Here is a 22,394-nt window from a genome sequence, read left to right on the forward strand (position 1 = left end):
GGAAGCTGTGCATGTACTCGTATATCATTATTTTGTTGTCTGACAGAAGGAAGCTGTGCATGTACTCGTATATCATTATTTTGTTGTCTGACAGAAGGAAGCTGTGCATGTACTCGTATATCATTATTTTGTTGTCTGACAGAAGGAAGCTGTGCATGTACTCGTATATCATTATTTTGTTGTCTGACAGAAGGAAGCTGTGCATGTACTCTTATATCATTATTTTATTGTCAGACAAAAGGAAGCTCTGCATGTACTCGTATATCATTATTTTGTTGTCTGACAGAAGGAAGCTCTGCATGTACTCGTATATCATTATTTTGTTGTCTGACAGAAGGAAGCTCTGCATGAACTCATATATCATTATTTTGTTGTCTGACAGAAGGAAGCTGTGGATGTACTGGTATATCATTATTTTGTTGTCTGACAGAAGGAAGCTGTGTATGTACTGGTATATCATTATTTTGTTGTCTGACAGAAGGAAGCTGTGTATGTACTCTCATATATTTTCCTCTGACAGCAGAGATTTTCATTCTACTCAGTTTATGAAACGATAGACCCTGAGAATTACTCTAAGATAAATAATAAAGTCTGCTCTGAGTAAGCAAAATTGCACACATTTTTTATGTGAAGCATGGCAGACACCTTTGATATCTTTGTACCGCAGCATCGAGTTATCATCACACTTTTGGTGCCACCCATCTTGTTCCTTTCTGTGTTGGCAACATGTAGCATTGGTACAATCTGTACTTGTTTATCATGTAGTCCTCTTCCTTAACTAAAGAGGTAACAAATACCAGTATTTATGACTCATTTCTGTATGCCTTTCTTTATACTTTCTATTACAGTTCCAGCCATTCCAACAACATTCCATGGATCTTTAGGCAGGACAGGTTAGTTACCACTAACATACAAATGACTCATATTTCCACCTCCAAGGACAAGGTCATACCATGGTTCAAGGTCATACCATGGTTCAAGGTCATACCATGGTTCAAGGTCATACCATAGTTCAAGGTCATACCATAGTTCAAAATTTATTCTTTGGCTAAGCTTTTCTTCTAAAATTAAAAAATGTTTAAGTGACAGATTGTCATATAACACATCAGTACAGATGCTGCTGATGATGAGATGCTTCATAATATGAATCTTTATTTCAGACTTTTTCGCTGGTTTATTGAAAATTAATGGTGTATAATATCCCGATACTATCATGTTTGGAAATGTTTTCTTTGTTTTTGTCTACACATACACTTTAGAACCTTTGTTTCAAAACATTCTCATTACAGTCAAGAATTTAGGACTTGAAAAATAAAAAATAAAACATACAATTCTATCAAAGATAAGGCCACAACAAATTGATCATTTGTTTTACGGATTTTGCCAAACAATAGTAGGAGCGAGCGAAAAAAGATAAAAAATAAAATAAATTTTAAGGCAAATCAGAGGCGAGCAAAAAGCAAAAAAAAATTAAAAATTCTTACCAAATTTATCATACAATTATGTCAAGAAATGCTTTTCAATTACAAACAAAGGTTCTCAGTTATAAATGAAAAGGTTTTGATTGTATCACATGAAAATCTGTCTCAATATTTAACAAATGGCAATGAGATCCAGTGCTTTACTATTAACTTAAATTTAAATGTGGATATATTGTAAAGACAACATTCTTCATAATAACCTGCAATTATTCGAGGACCAAACAGATAATATTGTATTCATTCCGTAACTTACTATCTCAAAAAACATTTTAGACTAGTAAGAGTAATTCATCATTTGAGCATGTCCAAATATTGGGTCAGGTCTAAATTTGAACCTCTTGAAGCACATGATAAAATTGTAGTGACTTTGACATTGCAGAAGATTGAAAATGTAAATAACACAGAGAACATTTCTAAAAAAAAGACACTGTGGATTGAATTGCGGGACAACATAATTGAAGCATTATCAAACAATTCTGCAAATGTGGCACCAGTCATTATATAAGAGCAGGTTGTGGAATAAAGATGTTTCCCTTTCAAGACCTCGCCTTGACCACGAACCTATGTCCTATATGGTTTATTGGTCCGTGCCTTGAAAAAGAATAACATGATGGCCTACATAGCTCCAATGACCATAAGAAACAGGCCACTTTAATAACAAGCCACTTTACTACAACTCAATCAAAGACAAAAGTGGATAAGCGCAAAAAATTGAGAAAATTAAAACAGTCATTTTACTTATAAAAGGTTTTATGTTCTGATTTAACTGATGTTATTTTTATACTGCCAATCCCGGGTAAATCCACCGCATTCACCCGGCACTGCGGGGCCACCTGGAAGGTAAAAACACTGCTCATTTCCCCGTCTATCCCCGTTACCCGAGGGGGGGAGGGGGGGGGGGCTTGGTTACAATTGACTGGTGCATAAATACAGACTGTTTCTAAAACATTTACAAGTCCTACTATTTTTATCTGTAAAAAAAAATTATGAGTATATGAAAACTGAGAAATGCATTTAAGAATTTAAAAAATAACTCACGAAAACATGTTCAATGGTTGTAAGTCGTGTGTCCGTGTATTTTAATATAAGTTTGGCACTCAAAATCCGATGTAGTTATTATTTGAGTACAAAACAATAAATTACTTAAAACATATATAAATACTTATTGCCTTCGACCTTTGACGCTGTGAAACTGTTGTTGTTTGCTGAAGACTATAATCTATTGACTTTGACATTGATTTTTCACTTAAAACTAGGGATGCAAACGAATGGCAAAAGTGATATTCGAATATTCGGTAATTCTTTCGATCGAATATTCGAATATTCGAACACCAAAATGAACCTTTAAGAATTGTAGTAAACTATTATTATTCACTAAAGTAATAGTGGGGGCCCTGTTACCCTTCCTGGTCGTATTCGGTACACGCGACGGACCCTTATTGTTCCACAAATTAGCCTCTGAATTTCCCATTTACAAATATATCCCAAGAAAAAGCAATAAATCTTTAACAAAAAAACAAACCTCTGCGTTCATTTTTATAAAAAATGCAAAATAAGATCAGGGAATTGCGTTTGTCCCGGTTAAATGACGATATGCGCCAACGTGGGACTTGCAGCCTGGGATTGATGTTTACGAAATATATTTATAGAAAACGACACCATGTCTAAACGTCGCTTTTGTCTTAGGTATTATACAACAATACAGGACATATATCCTTAAACGTTAAACCATACACTTTCAGTTAATTTTTGTACGCAAGAGCGTTATATTGAAAACATGGAAACAGTAACTAGCACATGTCCTTCGTATCATCAAGGCGATTTGAGCAATATCGCCAAGCTTGATTAGCAGTGAAGACAAAACATTGGTATAAAGGCCGATCTCTTAAACCCTTAATTGGCATGGTCATTTAAATGTACCCAAAATAATTGGAATGTGTTTTATGTCACTTGTCTAACAGCCAGTAAATGCAAAATTACGGGGACTGTTTATAGTTCCCGGCGATATATCCGATATGACGCGTGTATAGTGTCATCAAGTTCACACCTATGGCATTAGGGGTCGTTGTAAAAACAAGACAGACGAAGATGACAGTTGTAGGCAAAAAGTGTATTAATTTATTATTTCAACAAAAACATCGAATATTCGAATACCTATTTTGACATTCGAATACCAAACGTTCGATCGAATATTCGAATATTCAAATATTCGTTTGCATCCCTACTTAAAACGTGTATTTTACATTATGAATACTGAAAGTAACCTGAAAATCAATACCGGAAATGAATAACAATGGTGCGTCCTGCAAAATATTCCCGACAAAAAAGACTGTCAGAATGTAAAGCATGGAAATACCTTCAAAAAAAGGCGAAGTTGACGTTGCAGGTTTAAATTCTAAGTAAAAGAAATTCAGAAAATAGAGGAAATTCAATAGTCAACAAAAAAAATAATATGCGCAGCCGAATAGTATGTGTAGGTGCAAATTTTTTAGGTGCGGCAAATCCGACGAACAAATGATCAATTTGTTGTGGCCTAAGATTGTTATTCTTTTGTTGAACTTGTTTTGTTCCTACTTGCCAAGGGAAATGACTACATAGGAGATTGACAAATGAATTGTAATGGTACAGGTAACCTTAGTGAATAGTAGGTATTTAAAATGAAAAAAAAATAAAATAAAAAATCAATATACAGGGCTGTTACAATTTTAGATTTTGTTATCAATTTTAATCATACATTATTTAAAACGCTCCGTCACATTTTACTGTGCAATGAAGAAATTATCAACAGCATTTTGTTCTGCATTTTATGGACCTGTGTCAATTGGGCCTACTACCCAACAAATGTTTATAAGTAGTGTTTTTCCTTTACATATCTCATAGCCCTTTTGTTTATTGTATTAACCATGTTTTTTTTATAATTAAAGAAAAAATACCTGAGGAGAGCTATGAGGATTCTGGGAAACCAACACTTCCACCCAAAAAAACCAAATCATCTGTAAGTATGAATTATTACGGTTATCTTAACTTAAATGATGTTAAATTTGCATTTCTGAAATACATCCTTCATGGAATCAAAGCATGACTGTCACGGGAATATTTCATTATCAGATTTTTCATGTACAATATAAAATATCAGGTTGTTGGTAATGGTACCCCCACAAATCAGGGGGGTATATTGGATTGAGCTTGTCTGTTGGTTGGACGCTTGTTTTTGTCCAGACGATAACTCATGAAAGGGTTTGACGGATTTAAATAATGTTGGTAAGAGCTGTTAGGTACACATGTTTAACACCATCAGATACAGGTCAAGTTGACTTCATGGATTTAAGGACCCTTTTCAACTTACATTGCCATAAGATATGATGTGCAAACACATTGCCATAAGATATGATGTGCAAACACTAACTCATGAAACTTAAATAATTTTGGTACACATGTTTAACACTATTAGATAAACAGTACACTCCACGCGGAACTTTCCTCAGTCACTCCAAGGGTTTTTTAATTTATTGCGGTATCCGCCGAGTACATTATCTTTTTCCTCCCTAAAATCCGCCGAGTTTCACCAAGTTGCTAGTTTTCCACAGAGGGTTTAATTGCCAGTATCGCCGGTGATCGTGTTGTTTTATTTGCCTCAAAGCGGAACTCCTAGTTGTATGCTTTGCTACTACCTTGCTATTATTGAAAATAAATAGTTACATTTGCAGTTATTTCATTTATAAAAATCAATCATTTGCACAGTCGTCAGCTTTTCCTCGTGAAGAAGGAAAACATATTCTATAACACAATGCATCTATATCTTGTTCGGTTTTTAATTTACCTTTCAACTAATATTCATTAATTGCCTGTGGATATCCACACATTTAAGATATAACACCACATGTGTTTGTTTACCATTATTACGTTATACTCTTTTGTGTTGTTGAGAACTAAATTGGATTGGAGTATTGCAGGTGTTGGGTACCATGTAAGTGTGAATATTTTTCTTGTCACTATTTCTTTTGTGATAGATATCAGTTGTTTTTCTGCATTGCAGAAAATATTTTAATTGCATTGTTAATTATCAAGTTATAAAAGTATGAAGGTAACTCATGTTCTGTGGTTTAAAAATCGCCGATTTAATGTACATCTGTATGAAGATATTGCTGTAATCTATTTCCTTCTATAAGATAATATAATTCAGCTTTCAATTGAACTATTTTATGAAAGTTACGGTTTAAGTATGAATATTGCGTTTAAAAAATATTGAAACCATTACTTCTTAGTTAATTATTAGTATGGAACATAATCTAGACACAATCTAGTATTTTTGACAGTGTGGAAGTCATGTGATATGCAAATTTCGTAGTGATATATATATTTTGTGCATTTTTGCGCTGTCAAAGGATTACCAGTCATATTAAGCATGAAAAATATTGATCAGATACATGTACAGGAGTAGATTCTTATCCGTTTCCTCGGAGTTTCGCGGTGTTTTCACTCCGAGTAACGTGGCGATTGTAATTATAAGGTCCACTGATCAGCCTCAGAGGGTGAACGAGTAAAAACGCAGAGGAAAGCAGATTTCGATAAATTGGATTTCGTGTCCGCGATGCCTAAAATCTGCCGAGGAAAACAAATAGTGATAGTTCCGCGTGGAGTGTACCGTAGTTAATGTTTACGTTAAGCACTCATTTCTGATAAAGTAATTTTGTCGCCTTTTAACTTACAATTTGCCAAAAAATAATGGTGTCCAAATTCATGAAGTTTTGATACACATTAAAATGATTAAACACTATAAAAGAAAGCTCAAGTCCGACTTTGGTTACAAACACATGTTTTACACCATAAAGTACATTTCAGGTTTGACTTTGGTTAAAAACGACTTACTCGTTTTCAACTTTAAATTTCTGGCACATTTTAAACTAACAATTTGCCAAAAATATGTTAAGGGTTGACTGATTTAAACAAGTTTTGGTTCCCATGTTTAACACACAAAAAAACAGGTTAAGTTTGACTTAATTACGAAACACTATTGTTTTGCAGATTTAAATCCCTTTTTTACTTTGAATTTGCACCAAAAAAAATGGGTGTAAGTAGATTTATAATAGGGTCTATTGATTTAAATAATTTTTGGTTCACATGTAAAATGATGTTTAACATCATAAAATACAGGTCAATTTCAATTTTGTTTACCAAAAACTAATTTTTGACACTGTAATTATGTCCCATTTTCAATTTAAAATTTGCCAAAATATATGGTGCCCAAACAATAATTTATGAAAGGGTGGATTGATTATCATATGTTTTGTTCACATGTTTTAAACCATAAAAGAAAAAAAAAAAGACAATGAATTAATGACAGAGTCTTATCAAATTTAAATAATATGGTACATATGTGTGACACAATAAAATACACTTCAAAATTACAAACTACCAATTTTTGATGAAGTTAAGGCCCCTTTTTCATTAAGTTTGAGATACAAATCTGATATTTTCTGTTTGCAGATGTCACTAAAAAAGGACCAGACGCAGGCTTATCCCAAGATCAGTGGTACTGATCTGCCTACTTCACCATTGGCTGATGGCCCAGACATCCCGCCCCTTCCTCCAAGGCAGGGGTCAATCAGCTCAGATACCATAGGGTTGCGATCCCCGGACCATGCCACATCAATGTCAAGGCCACCTGACCTTACCATATCTACGGGTACCAGACCCACATTCGACCTGACAAGCCCACAGCAGTCACCTCCTGCACAAGCAGTAACTACTAGACACCGAGGGCCATTAGCTCCCCAACGACCTCCATCAAATCACAGTCCTGGTGCTGGCAAAAACAGAAATTTTAGGGAGAATGACGATAAATTGACATCCCCCTCAACAGCCCCACCGATTCCTAGCAGATTGGGATCAAATGTTCCTCGGATACCCAGCCCAAGACCTCGTATAAATCAATCTTTGGCAGTCCCAAAGAAATCAGATGATCATTCTACAAATTTGTGATCAATTTATGATTGCAAAAAATTACACAAAAACAAATGAAAAGAAGTGTCACAGTAGATGTGAATAATTTGTACAATTTGTGTTATAAGTGTATAATATATATATATTATTAGAACAAAATTGAAATATTCTGGTTGAAGATCAGTGTCCTGCAGTTTTGACAGGCTTTTAAAGATTTTCTCACTGGAAAAGGTATTGACTGAAAAATATAAGCCTGTTTTTGAGTTACACAAATAAGTGGTCAATTGTGTGTGATTGTTTATTTTGAAAAATTGTGATGTCCTGAAATCTGCACAAAGGGGCAAAGATGTGGGCAATCAATAAGGCCTACTTTAAGCTACCAGGTAACAGTTAGAAGCAGTACCTGGCATTTTTTACATTAAACCCAATAAATGCTTTTTATCACTCTTAATTGAATGCCATCCCGATATCAGCTTAAATACTCTCATTCATTGTAACAATGAGGTGAATATAGTGTGTTTGATGAAAATGATACAATTTGATAGCAAAAAAATCGACCACATGAAGGCCGATTTCAATCTAAATTATGACCATTTCCTTGTTAAAAATTAAAATACAGCAATAATATTATTTTCTCATTTGAATTGCTTCTTGGAATTTTGCGATATTATTACCCCTGAGGTTTCCAAAAATAAAACTAGACGAGCATGTGTTTGTATGAGTTGTCTCCATTAATAAACCAAATAATCAACAAAAATCAAGGTGAATTTTGTATTCAGGATGTGGACATCGGTGTTGCATTTCTACCTTTTTTTAATCAAGCAATTTAATGAAATCCATTCCTGAAAGTTTGTCGCACAATTATTGATACAATAATGACAAAATATGTTTTTGGGGAAAACCCGATAGCTATAAATAAATAAGGAAATTGGTCTTGGTAGCTTGAGATTAACTGCGCATGCATATTGACACTACACATGCAGTCAATACCATGTGACTATGATGTATGTGAGAATGTTTGTACTTTTGAACCAATCACAAAATCTGCATGATTCTTTTGAAACAAATAACATTCAAGGCAAAATGACACATTTTTTATGAATTTACATGAACAATTGCCAAGAACAAAATAAATGGAGGAAAAAAAATGACGATTGTTGGCTACTGTTCTCCAACCAGTTACTGTTTTTATTTTTAATGTCATTAATTCATGTTACTGATTTTTTACAATAAATCTACAACAATTTGTTTATTATATATTTTTTTTGAGATTTTATTCTGCATAATAAATTTGTATTGTGTGATTTTATATTTAAATACAGCAATAGCTCATAATGTATACACTAGTACATGAGCTGAATGTTATTATATATTGTTTTTAAATCATGATATTTTTTTCTACCATAATGTACTTAAATGATTCAAAGAAGATAGCTATTAATTGTTTCTCAATCTACGGATGTGTACTTTTAGGACAAATGTTGATGCATATTCTGTTTACATTCTAGGACAAATGTTGATGCATATTCTGTAATACTTCCTAGGACAAATGATGATGTATTCTGTGCTACTTTTCAGGACAAATGTTGATGTATTTTGTGCTACTTTCTAGGACAAATGTTGATGCATATTCTGTAATACTTCCTAGGACAAAGGATGATGTATTCTGTAAAACTTCCTAGGACAAATGATGATGTATTCTGTAATACTTTCCAGGACAAATGTTGATGTATTCTGGCTACTTCCTAGGACAAATGTTGATGTATTCTTTGCTACTTTCTAGGACAAATGTTGATGCATATTCTGTAATCTATAGAAGTAGGATGCTAGTAAAACTAACAATTGTATTTGCGCTCTCTGATTTTGTCAATTTAATGATCAAGTCTTCTTTAAAACTAGTGATGAAAGTTCAATGAAACTTGTAACATAGACAGATGGCCATATGCACAAGTGCAATGCATAAGAACCATAATCCTATCTTGAGTGATTGCTGAATCTTCCACTTTCACAGAATGTTTTCTTTAGGAAGCTGCTTCATCATGTCCATAATAATGCTACAGTAAAAACATTCACCTTCTACTGATATATACCCTGGTAGGTCAGTTCAACCATTCACTGTCTACTGATGTATACCCTGGCAGGTCAGTTCAATCATTCACCTTCTACTGATATATCCCCTGGCAGATCAGTTCAACCATTCACTGTCTACTGATGTATACCCTGGCAGGTCAGTTCAACCATTCACCTTCTACTGATGTATACCCTGGCAGGTCAGTTCAACCATTCACCTTCTACTGATATATAACCTGGTAGGTCAGTTCAACCATTCACCGTCTACTTATGTATACCCTGGTAGGTCAGTTCAACCATTCACCGTCTACTTATGTATACCCTGGTAGGTCAGTTCAACCATTCACCTTCTACTGATGTATACCCTGGTAGGTCAGTTCAACCATTCACCTTCTACTTATGTATAACCTGGTAGGTCAGTTCAACCATTCACCTTCTACTGATATATAACCTGGTAGGTCAGTTCAATCATTCACAGTCTACTGATATATCCCCTGGTAGGTCAGTTCAACCATTCACCGTCTACTGATGTATATACCCTGGCAGGTCAGTTCAATCTTTCAGAGTCTACTGATGTATCCCCTGGCTGGTCAGTTAAACCATTCACCGTCTACTGATGTATACCCTGGCAGGTCAGTTCAACCATTCACCTTCTACTGATATATCCCCTGGCAGGTCAGTTCAACCATTCATCTTCTACTGATATATCCCCTGGCAGATCAGTTCAACCATTCACCTTCTACTGATGTATACCCTGGCAGGTCAGTTCAACCATTCACCTTCTACTGATATATCCCCTGGCATGTCAGTTCAACCATACACCGTCTACTGATATATCCCCTGGCAGGTCAGTTCAACCATTCACCGTCTACTGATGTATACCCTGGTAGGTCAGTTCAACCATACACCGTCTACTGATATATCCCCTGGTAGGTCAGTTCAACCATTCACCTTCTACTGATATATCCCCTGGCATGTCAGTTCAACCATTCACCGTCTACTGATGTATACCCTGGCAGGTCAGTTCAACCATTCATCTTCTACTGATATATCCCCTGGCAGATCAGTTCAACCATTCACCTTCTACTGACTTCTGATATATCCCCTGGCAGGTCAGTTCAACCATTCACCGTCTACTGATGTATACCCTGGTAGGTCAGTTAAACCATTCACCTTCTACTGATATATACCCTGGCAGGTCAGTTCAACCATTCACAGTCTACTGATATATACCCTGTCAGGTCAGTTCAATCATTCACAGTCTACTGATGTATACCCTGGTAGGTCAGTTAAACCATTCACCTTCTACTGATATATACCCTGGCAGGTCAGTTCAATCATTCACAGTCTACTGATATATCCCCTGGTAGGTCAGTTCAACCATTCACCGTCTACTGATGTATACCCTGGCAGGTCAGTTCAATCTTTCAGAGTCTACTGATGTATCCCCTGGCTGGTCAGTTAAACCATTCACCGTCTACTGATGTATACCCTGGCAGGTCAGTTCAACCATTCACCTTCTACTGATATATCCCCTGGCAGATCAGTTCAACCATTCACCTTCTACTGATGTATCCCCTGGCATGTCAGTTCAACCATTCACCTTCTACTGATATAAGCCCTGGTAGGTATTACAATTGCAGCCTTTTCATGGACAATGGGCGTTTGGGGGCATCCATTGCTTCCAGTGATACCATTGTTGATCACACATTGTCCTATTTAGAGAGTAGGAAGAATATTTACTTGTACCATACATGTTATTTTACTGATTCTTTTTAAACATGACTGTGTTTGTCTGACAAGTTTAAAGGTTATGGGCATGCTTCATTTAAATACTTTGTCAATTACAAATGTGCCTAGTTATCCAGACTAATTATCAAATACTATAATTATGTTAATGTTTTGTGTATAATTATGTTAATGTATTGTGTATAATTATGTTAATCAGAAAACAGTATAATCATGAGCATGCTACTAAATTTCATGTCATTTGTTGAGAGACCTGAAAGTGCTGGACTTGTGTATGTACTGGTATATATGATATGATCAAGTTATTTCTTACGTTACAAAGACAATTTATTTTGCTATTTTAGCTAACAAACACTACTTAAGAGCAACAGTGTGTACATTTGTTGGTTATTTTTATACCTTTTTCACTGTTTTTATTGCTAAATTCTAATTTAATGTGATCAAATTAAATCTATAAAATCATTTTCGTTTTGATTCAATTCAGTAAAGTCATAATACTGTTTTGGCTCGCCAGTTTTTCATTGGCGTTGTCATTGTAGAACCAAATTTATAGCTTTGACCACAACTTGAAAACTGGTAAAGATATTTTAATAAAACTGGGTACAAATGTTGCCTGAGGCAATACACACATAAACAGCAAGGCCCATAACTCATGCTTTAATGATTCTTGAGTTATGCCCATTTTTGACTGTAAAATAACAACAGCACTGTTGCGGCCATCAAGACTGGTGTCCCTACCTTTGAGGTCAAGGTCACAGCATCCTTCTAAACTTTGTATAAGCCTTACAGATATTACTGTGAAATCATAAATGTTTGTGGGAGTCCTGGGACATTAATTTTCGTGCGTTGGCTAATCCATAAATTCAAGAACCCAAAGAAAATTTGACCTTTAATTCTGAAATCATACTGTCCATGTAAATGGTCGCGGTATACCACTTAAGAGCACCTAAGTCATTGTTTATTTTACTGTTAATATAGTCATATTATATATTATTTTACCTCAATGATAATGAATTAAAGTCAATAATTAATACATCCATTCAATTTTTTTGTATTACATTGCCGGAACATTAAAACAAGCTGATTATCAACCTCCTGTTTTGACCTTTAAATTACCAATCAATCGATAATTGCAATAGCACGAGATCGGCCCTGGTGATTTTGTAGACGATTTAGGATAGCAGTTAAGATAATTTTAACCAATATTTTGAGAACCCATGAAATGGTCCTTTTTCGAAAAAACACAAAATTTCAAGCCCACGAAAATAAATGATTTCAGAGTAAATTTTGTGTCAGGTCCATATCTTGGTCATATAATTTTGTTTTTTAAAATTATTGGCAGAAGTGAACACCATAGTATGAGGACATGTCAAACACAAGACACGTGTCCCAATCTTTGAAGTCAAGGTCACAGCAACCTTCTCACTAGCATATTTTGTTATAATTTCGCTCACATAACACAGGGATGTGATTGACCTGGCAGCTAAAGGGCTGAAACCATTTAGGCCATGGGTTCTTATGGCACTTTTGGGGTCAAAAGCACACTGCCTTTTTAGAAGCTCTTTTGAGGGTTCTTCTGACTTGAAATTTAATGCACACAGGAATATCAACTCTAACAACCAAAAGCACTCTAGTAACTTTTTTAATCAGCTAAAAAAAAAGGGGGGGGGGGGCATTAGATCCGCGGATTTCCGCAAATCCGCGGACAAATCACATCCCTGATAACAGTACCAATATTTTTCAACCTTCCTCATGTCTCTATATTATTGACAATTCTATGGCATGTAAATGTTGAGTGAAGCACGTTCCACTTGATTTCATAACCCATAACTTGGGCGTGTGGGGGTATTAATCACTTTCTGTGATCGGCCTAGTTTGGGAAATGTGTTCTGCCCAATGTTTAGAATTGCTTTCTGTCACAGGTTTGGGGGTTTCTGCCCAAGGTCTGGGAGTGCTTTCCCTCCTAGATTTGGGAGAGCTATTTTTCCCCCAAGTTTGGGAGTGTGTTCAGAGTGTGTATGGGAGTGCTTTCTGTCTGTTGTTTCAAATTGGGAGTTTCTATTCTAGGTATTTCAGTGCTTTCAGCCCCAGGTTTGAGAGTGCTTTTCGTTCCCAGTTTGGGAGTGCTTTCTGTCCCAGGTTTGGGAATTTCTGCTCCAGGATTGAGAGTGCTTTCTGTCCCCAGTTTGAGAGTGCTTTCAGCTCCAGGTTTGGGAGTGCTTCCTGTCTCAGGTTTAAGAGTCTGCTCCAGGTTTGGGAGTGCTTTCTGCTCCAGGTTTGGGAGGGCTTTCTGCTCCAGGTTTGAGAGTGCTTTCTGCTCCAGGTTTGGGAGTGCTTTCTGTCCCAGGTTTGAGAGTTTCTGCTCCAGGACTGAGAGTGCTTTCTGTCCCAGGTTTGAGAGTGCGTTCATCTTCAGGTTTGGGAGTGCTTCCTGTCCCAGGTTTGAGAGTTTCTGCTCCAGGACTGAGAGTGCTTTCTGTCCCAGGTTTGAGAGTGCTTTCAGCTCCAGATTTGGGAGTGCTTCCTGTCCCAGGTTTGAGAGTTTCTGCTCCAGGACTGAAGAGTGCTTTCTGTCCCAGGTTTGAGAGTGCTTTCAGCTCCAGGTTTGGGAGTGCTTTCTGTCCCAGGTTTGATAGTGCTTTCAGCTCCAGGTTTTGAAGTGCTTTTTGTCCCAGGTTTGAGAGTTTCTGCTCCAGGATTGAAAGTGCTTTCTGCTCCAGGTTTGAGAGTGCTTTCAGCTCCAGGTTTGGGAGTGCTTTCTGTCCCAGGTTTGAGATTGTTTTCAACTCCAGGTTTGGGAGTGCTTCCTGTCCCAGGTTTGAGAGTTTCTGCTCCAGGTTTGGGAGTGCTTCATGTCCCAGGTTTGAGAGTTTCTGCTCCAGGTTTGGGAGTGTTTCTGTCCCCAGTATGAGAGTGCTTTCAGCTCCAGGTTTGGGAGTGCTTTCTGTCCCAGGTTTGAGAGTGCTTTCAGCTCCAGGTTTGGGAGTGCTTTCTGTCCCAGGTTTGAAAGTGTTTTCAACTCCAGGTTTGGGAGTGCTTCCTGTCCCAGGTTTGAGAGTTTCTGCTCTAGGATTGAGAGTGCTTTCTGTCCCAGGTTTGAGAGTGCTTTCAGCTCCAGGTTTGGGAGTGCTTTCTGTCTTAGGTTTGAGAGTTTCTGCTCCAGGTTTGAGTTCTTTCTGTCCCCTTGTTTGAGAGTTTTTTTGGTCATGAATGGCCCTGAATACATGAAAACAATACCCATGTCAAGGGACATAATTTATTCAATTAACCATTTGCATTCACTTCTTCAAAAAAAAAAAATAAGGCATGTTTATCATATCAGGTAAGGCAATTGATCCATTTGCTAAAACACTTCACAAAAAGTAATATATTAAAATGGGGTACCATATGTCTGGAGCTAGGCATTAAACTTTGAAAAAGTTTAATGTTGTATCTCATGTATCAGTGCTTCACTGAGAGCATGTTAAACAACCAAGAGGTCTATTCACAAAAGTGCTATGGACTCTGTATCAAATTCTGTTTCTTCAAATCATCTTGAATCTTCTTTTGACTGGAAACTGAAGTCCCAGAACTGACAAATGAACATGATTTAAGTTGGTATCACAGTGGGTCAAGCTGAAACTAACTAACTAAAAACAACGTGGAACAGTTGACAATGTGAAATTGTACATAGGTCAAGAAATTTAAAAAACACACCATAACTTAACGAACATGTTTGTTGACAATCATATCCCCTTGATTAACCTTCACATATGGTTAGTTTACAGAATATAAGAACTTTGTTCAGTAAAACTCGTTATGTTGATTAGAATCTAATCTAACAGTGATCCATGCATGTTTTGCAAAAATAGAAAAATGGTTTCCGCCAACAGTAATTTTCAGTTACGTCTCTTTTTGATAAAAGTAAAGATAAAGTCATACAACAAATTAATTGGCTTTAATTTCTGATTGCCCATAACAAAAACCTGGTTTCGTCGCATTGCGGCGCTTCTAGTTCTCTTTTTAGTAACAGTGACCTTGACCCCTATTCGCAATCCCATGAAAGGTCTCCATAAACTCTTTCTATGTACCAAGCTTGGTCAAGATATGTGAACCCTGACTAAAGATATTCAGTTTCAACCGTTTTTCTCTTTTTAGTAACAGTGACCTTGACCTTGACCCTAAAAGCCCTATACACAACCCAATGAAAGGTCTCCGTAAACTCCATAACTATATACCAAGTTTGATCAAGATATGTGAACTTGAACTAAAGTTATTCAGTTTCAACCATTCTACAATTTTTAGTAACAGTGACCTTGACCCTAGGGACCCCAAACGCAATCCCATGAAAGGTCTCCATAAACTCTTCCTTTATGCCAAGTTGGGTCAAGATATGTGAACCCTGAATAAAGTTATTCAGTTCCAACTGTTTTTCTATTTTTAGTAACAGTGACCTTGACCTTGACCCTAGGCACCCCAAATTCAATCACATGAAAGGTATCCATAAACTCTTCCTTTATACCATGTTGGGTCAAGATATGTGAACCCTAACTATCAACCGTTTTACTATTTTTAGTAACAGAGACCTTGACTCTAGGGACCCCAAACGCAATCCCATGAAAGGTCTCCATAAACTCTTTCTTTATACCAAGAGACCTTGACCTTGACCCTAGGCACCCCAAATTCAATCCCATGAAACGTCTCCATAAACTCTTCCTTTATACCATGTTGGGTCAAGATATGTGAACCCTAACTAAAGTTATTCAGTTTCAACCGTTTTACTATTTTTAGTAACAGAGACCTTGACTCTAGGGACCCCAAACACAATCCCATGAAAGGTCTCCATAAACTCTTTCTTTATACCAAGTTTGGTCAAGATATGTCAACCCTTACTGAAATTATTCAGTTTCATAGGTAAGTTTGACGCTACCCGGCCGCCCGAACAACGACGTTCGTCATTCTAATAACCAGGTTTCACTATGTGAAAACATGGTTAATAACATAATAGTGTAAACAACTCATAATCATAATAACAATCCTGTAATAGTTGACAACAAGGTAAAAAAAAACATTTCTATATATTTCAATAAGTGGGAGTAACTCAGAACATGTATGTTGCCAGTATTGAGTGCTGTCACCGAGTGACCAGTAAAATCAGGCTGTAAGTTGTAATGGTAACTAGAATTTTTCGAATGTCATATGTCACCTGCCGTGCGGGTCCATCATCGCAGAAGCAAATTTAGTAGCAATATTTTGAATGCCATAGCCAATACAGATTTTTTTCATATAAAATCAATACCATTTTTAAACATAGGCTAAAACTAGTAAAATATCACTTTTAATCAATGCCTTCATCTATTCCTTGCATAATTTAAGAAAAGCATGGAAAATTGGACAGCATAACATTGACATATAGTTGTATTGCTTTTCCTATGTCATTTCCCCGCACCAAACATTGCTTGGTCAAGGGATATAATCAAACATCAGTACGGACTCTGGAAAAATTACAGTAATCTGCTAGTTTATCTGAAACAAATAAGAAATTATCCCCATTACCATTGTTGACCCACTTGCTTAGAACTGGATAAGAAATGCTCGAGTTATTTTGAGTGGACAGTCGAAGTAACTTCGGTTAAAATTTTAAAATTTAAAGGGCCATAACTCATGTGGTGTATAGTTTGATCTGGCTGTTTGTCAAACTTGTTTGATACATTATGCTCTATTGTTACCCAATGTAGTAAAGATTAGATAACAAACCCTCAAGTAAGAAAGAAATCAAAATGAATTTTGGCACAATTTTGACAATCGAAGGGCATTAACTCCAGAGTTAATGTTGTGATCTCACTGTTAATGGAATGAACATTGTAACAAAGGTTTGGTAAAGATTGGATAAGAAATGCTGTTGCAATTTAGGAATTAGCAACAGTTCTGTGTTCTCCTTCACAATGTAATTTGTGTGGGTTGTTAAATACTTTTCTATTTGACATTAATGAATCAGGCTTAGGGCTCCGGTTGGAAGCTCTACCTGTTTTGAAATTACCTGCAGAGTTCTAAGTGCTCTGCCACCGGTTGTGTTATATTGTCAGCAGCAAAGGGCATCATCGGCTGCAATGGGCACGGCTGGCACAGCAGTAATGTAATACTGATGGCAGAGATGGGTTATGTTATACTGACAGGCAGAGGCAGAGGGTAGTTATGAAACACTGCAGGCACAGCAGTTACATAATACTGTTGGCAGTGGGCATTGCCAGCGGAGATAGGTTAACTAACATTGCAGGCATGCAGTTATATGTTAATGAATAAATGGTAGTAGAAGAAAATTATAATGTGTTTGTTTCTTCATGTTTGTGAAGCTCTCCAAATAAAGGGCTATTGAAGTATCTCAAGAAATATTGGTGGCAGCGAACTACTTTACCGAACAAGGAATCCTGAAAAGGATCTTTGCTCCCAGGTTAGTCTTTGTTGTAGCAGGTGAGATTGGGTAACACTGTTGGCCAGTGGTGAAATGTCAAAGTTTTTAACAACACTGGTTAAGTGTGATTCTGTAACACTGGTGGCAGCGTTGGGATATCAGGAGTATTAGAACCACCGGATAAGTAAGATTCGGTAGCAATGCTTAAATTAGAGAATGGACAAAGTGAAATTAGTACAATGTTGACAATAGGCCATACTTGGTTTAAACAAATCTATTTCATAAAAATAGACAAGCGACAACATATATTACCTTCTAACCCAGACTGTTTATATCAAGCTCAGTCAAGATAAAAAGTTCATAAACATTCTACCAAAGTTTGGTAAAGATTGAAAGATAAAAAAAAATTGATAAATCAAGGGCCATAACTCTGGGTGTTGATCCAACTCAGTCAAGATGTCATGTCAATAAACATTGTGACCAAGTTTGATAACGATTGGACAACAAATAAACAAGAGGGCCATGATTGCCCTAAAATACTCAACTAAGGAAAGGGCCACAACTCTGTGATAAAGCATTAATAAAAATGTTGCAATTTAAACATATCTTTACTGATGACGATGCCTTGTTTATATTTGTAAAGGGTCTGTAATGAAGCTACCTGTAAAGTTTCATTGAATTTGGCCTGGTAGTTTCAGAGATTTATTTTAAAGCAAAACAGTAAGTTGGCCATTTTGTTGTTCATCAATCTCAATGCCTTGTTGTATTTTTGTAGAGGGTCATGCAATGAAGCTTCCTGTAAAGTTTCAGTGAATTTGGCCTGGTAGTTTCAGAGGAAATGTTTCTTAAAGCAAAACAGGAGCTCGGCCATTTTGCTGTTGTTGTTGTTGATCAATCATGACCCCTTGTTGTATTTTTGTAGAGGGTCACCCAAGGAAGCTTTCTGTAAAGTTTAATTGAATTTGGACTGGTAGTTTTAGAGGAGATGTTTTTTTAAAGCAAAACAGGAAGTCAGCCATTTTGTTGTTGTTGCTGTTGTTGTTGTTGTTAATCAATCGTGACCCCTTGTTGTTTCTTTGTAGAGGGTCACCCAAGAAAGCTTCCTGTAAAGTTTCATTGAATTTGGATTGGTAGTTTCAGAGGAGATGGGTTTTTTAAAGCGAAACAGAAAGTCAGCCATTTTGTTGTTGCTGCTGTTGTTGTTGTTGCAGATCAATCATGACCCCTTGTTGTATTTTTAAAGAGGGTCACCCCAAGAAGCTTCCTGTAAAGTTTCATTGAATTTGGACTGGTAGTTTTAGAGGAGATGTTTTTTTTTAAAGCAAAACAGGAAGTCAGCCATTTTGTTGTTGTTGCTGTTGTTGTTGATCAATCATGACCCCTTGTTGTATTTTTGAAGAGGGTCACCCCAGGAAGCTTCCTGTAAAGTTTCATTGAATTTTGAGTGGTAGTTTCAACGGAGATGTGTTTTTTAAAGCAAAACAGGAAGTCAGCCATTTTGTTGTTGTTGCTTTTGGTGTTGATCAATCATGACCCCTTGTTGTATTTTTGTAGAGGGTCACCCAAGGAAGCTTCCTGTAAAGTTTCATTGAATCTGGATTGGTAGTTTCAGAAGAGATGGGTTTTTTTAAAGTAAAACAGAAAGTCAGCCATTTTGTTGTTGCTGATCAATCATGACCCCTTGTTGTATTTTTGAAGAGGGTCACCCCAGGAAGCTTCCTGTAAAGTTTCATTGAATTTAGATTGGTAGTTTAAGAGTAGATTTTTTTTAAAGCAAAACAGGAAGTCAGCCATTTTGTTGTTGTTGCTGTTGGTGTTGATCAATCGTGACCCCTTGTTGTATTTTTGTAGAGGGTCACTAAGGAAGCTTCCTGTAAAGTTTCATTCAATTTGGACTGGTAGTTTCAGAGAAGATATTTTTTAAAGCAAAACAGGAAGTCGCCCATTTAGTTGTTGTCGATCAATCGTGACCACTTGTTGTATTTTTGTAGAGGGTCACTCAAGGAAGCTTCCTGTAAAGTTTCATTGAATTTGGCCAGGTAGTTTCAGAGATGTTTTTTAAGCAATTCTTGAAGGACGGACAGACTGTTGGACGGACGCCGGACAAAGACCAATCACAATAGCTCACCTTGAGCACTGGTAAGCTAAACAGTTAGTGAGCAGAAACAAAAGTGTGAGGGCACAGACGCAGACAACAACAATGGCAGACAACATGATCCCTGTATGGTTGCCATCCACACAGGTGACATAAATTGTACATTGGACCTTCAGTAACACACATGAGCCATTCTAGGATTACTGACCTGTACAAATGACTCAAAATCCCGCTGAATAGTGAGTACAACACTCAGGGAGTATTATACAATATTTACTACTGGCACAATTGCAAAATAATCTAACAACAAAAATATTTGACATATCAAATATGAAAATATACCACATTCTAATATCAAATACCAACAATCAATTAAGTGTGTACGGTATACATAATTCTAAAATTATCTAAACTATCCCAGGACAAAACATTTTCTGATCATTTGATAAATTATTTCTTTAAGAATAATTCCTAGAATCTTATCGAAATTAAAAATAAACTCCAGAACAAAAATAATAATTGTGAGAGAAAATAAACGAACTGCTTCTTTGGTTCACCTGTGACAACCCATTGAAATATTATTTAAAAATTAGTTGTAGTTTTTCAATTTGGGATTGCACTTGATTTTTTTTGTAACAATGCTTATAAAAAAATATGAAGGTGATGTTCTTGTCCGGTTAATTATTATGCTTGCAAATCTCCTGACATTTTGTCCACCTTAAACCCACCACCCTCTTTGGATCTGTGAGTAAAGAACTCTTCAAGTACAAACTTAAGCTCTTTTTGTATCAGCTTCTTATTATTTTCTTCATATTTTGTGAATGGTTGCTTGTATCATAGTGTGCTGATATGATCCTTGTAACCAGGTAACATCAAGGCTAATCTCTTCATTTCTGGCAGTGTTTACTGTATTGAAACTGCACAGGGCTGTGCTATCTAGACTGGAGGAGGTCAGCAGGCACACCCAGCTGCAGAAGCCTACTCCGGGTCTCGGCCAGCCTCGTTTTATCCAGACAAGACCAGACTACGCTCCAACTCATTGTCCGCAGACTTGGGATAGCCAGCCACACACACTGTAGGTCATTAGTACGCTCTGTGTCTATCTTAGTCACACCACCAAACACAAATAAACAGCCATCCTGGAATAAGATATAAGAACTTTCTTTTGTACCATAAATGCAGGTTTAGTGCTTGATTGAATAAATTCTTTTAAACCATAAGGACTTACACAAGAAATTTCTGTTTAAAAAATCCAACCCATCAGTAAGCTAGTTCTCTGATTGCTCCCTTAACCTCAATGCCTGGTTACTCTATATCATTTGGTAAAGTATTTGTTTGCTGATTACTGATATGTAAAACACCAAGTGTTTGTTATACCTAAAGTTATTACAGTTTAAAGACTTGTTATTAATTACAACTGAAGTAATAACAGGGATGTAATTGACCTGGCAGCTGAAGGGCTGAAACCATTCCGGTGAGGGGTTTGGGGGCCACTTAAGACCACCAGTTAGGGCTGAAACCATTCCGGTGAGGGGTTTGGGGGCTACTAAAGACCACCAGTTAGGGCTGTTGGGGGCCACTTAAGGCCAACAGTTAGGGCTGAAACCATTCCGGTGAGGGGTCTGGGGGCCACTAAAGACTACCAGTAAGAGCTGGAACCATTTCGGTGAGGGGTTTTGGGGCCACTTAAGGCCACCAGTAAGGGCTGAAACCATTCCAGTGAGGGGTTTGGGGCCACTTAAGACCACCAGTTAGGGCTGAAACCATTCCGGTGAGGGGTTTGGGGGCCACTTAAGACCACCAGTTAGGGCTGAAACCATTCCGGTAAGGGGTTTGGGGGCTACTAAAGACCACCAGTTAGGGCTGTTTGGGGCCACTTAAGGCCAACAGTTAGGGCTGAAACCATTCCGGTGAGGGGTCTGGGGGCCACTAAAGACTACCAGTAAGAGCTGGAACCATTTCGGTGAGGGGTTTTGGGGCCACTTAAGGCCACCAGTAAGGGCTGAAACCATTCCAGTGAGGGGTTTGGGGGCCACTAAAGACCACCAATTAGGGCTGAAATCATTCCAGAGAGGGATTTGGGGGCCACTATTCGGTGAGGGGTTTGGGTGCCACTAAAGACCACCAGTTAGGGCTGAAACCATTCCGGTGAGGGGTTTGGGGGCCACTAAAGACCACCAGTTAGGGCTGAAACCATTCCGGTGAGGGGATTGGGGGCCACTAAAGACTACCAGTAAGAGCTGGAACCATTTCGGTGAGGGGTTTGGGGGCCACTAAAGACCACCACTAAGGGCTCAAACCATTTCGGTGAGGTGTTTGGGGGCCAATAAAGACCAACAGTTAGGGCTGAAACCATTTTGGTGAGGGGTTTGGGGGCCACTAAAGACCACCAGTTAGGGCTGAAACCATTCCGGTGAGGGGTTTGGGGGCCACTATTCGGTGAGAGGTTTGAGGGCCACTAAAGACCACCAGTAAGGGCTGAAACCATTCCGGTAAGGGGTTTGGGCGCCACTAAAGACCACCAGTTAGGGTTGAAACCATTCGGGTGAGGGGTTTGGGTGCCACTTAAGGCCAACAGTTAGGGCTGAAACCATTCCGGTGAGGGGTTTGGGGGCCACTAAAGGCCAACAGTTAGGGCTGAAACCATTCCAGTGAGGGGTTTGAG

The 22,394-nt window shown here is 37.5% G+C and overlaps 3 protein-coding genes across 5 annotated transcripts in view; 1 reads left to right on the top strand and 2 right to left on the bottom strand.

Moving 5' to 3' along the window:
* The window catches only part of LOC128216763 (dedicator of cytokinesis protein 4-like), a 189,359-nt gene extending 177,653 nt beyond the window's left edge, over window positions 1–11,706 (top strand). The window contains 3 exon segments of the mRNA XM_052923421.1: window positions 849–893; window positions 4,406–4,476; window positions 6,969–11,706. Of these exon segments, the coding sequence (XP_052779381.1) occupies window positions 849–893; window positions 4,406–4,476; window positions 6,969–7,463 (611 nt within the window). The 3' untranslated portion in view covers window positions 7,464–11,706.
* Window positions 11,707–13,477: 1,771 nt separating this feature from the next.
* LOC128216167 (uncharacterized) lies at window positions 13,478–17,321 on the bottom strand. The gene is made up of 2 exons (XM_052922745.1): window positions 17,263–17,321; window positions 13,478–14,459 (listed from the first exon to the last, which is right to left on the bottom strand). Exons 1-2 carry the CDS (start codon window positions 17,319–17,321, stop codon window positions 13,478–13,480), a joined length of 1,041 nt encoding a protein of 346 aa, XP_052778705.1.
* Window positions 14,486–22,394, bottom strand: part of LOC128217822 (kelch domain-containing protein 10-like) — a 35,584-nt gene continuing 27,675 nt past the window's right edge. For 2 of the 3 annotated variants that reach the window (XM_052925225.1, XM_052925224.1), the window contains one exon: window positions 14,486–20,868. In XM_052925225.1, the coding sequence (XP_052781185.1) occupies window positions 20,662–20,868 (207 nt within the window). In that variant the 3' untranslated portion in view covers window positions 14,486–20,661. The remainder of the gene's footprint in view (window positions 20,869–22,394) is intronic. The other variant, XR_008258274.1, reaches the window with a different exon arrangement.

The sequence above is a fragment of the Mya arenaria genome, chromosome 14 (genome assembly GCF_026914265.1).
Source record: "Mya arenaria isolate MELC-2E11 chromosome 14, ASM2691426v1".
Taxonomy (NCBI): Eukaryota; Metazoa; Mollusca; class Bivalvia; order Myida; family Myidae; genus Mya; species Mya arenaria.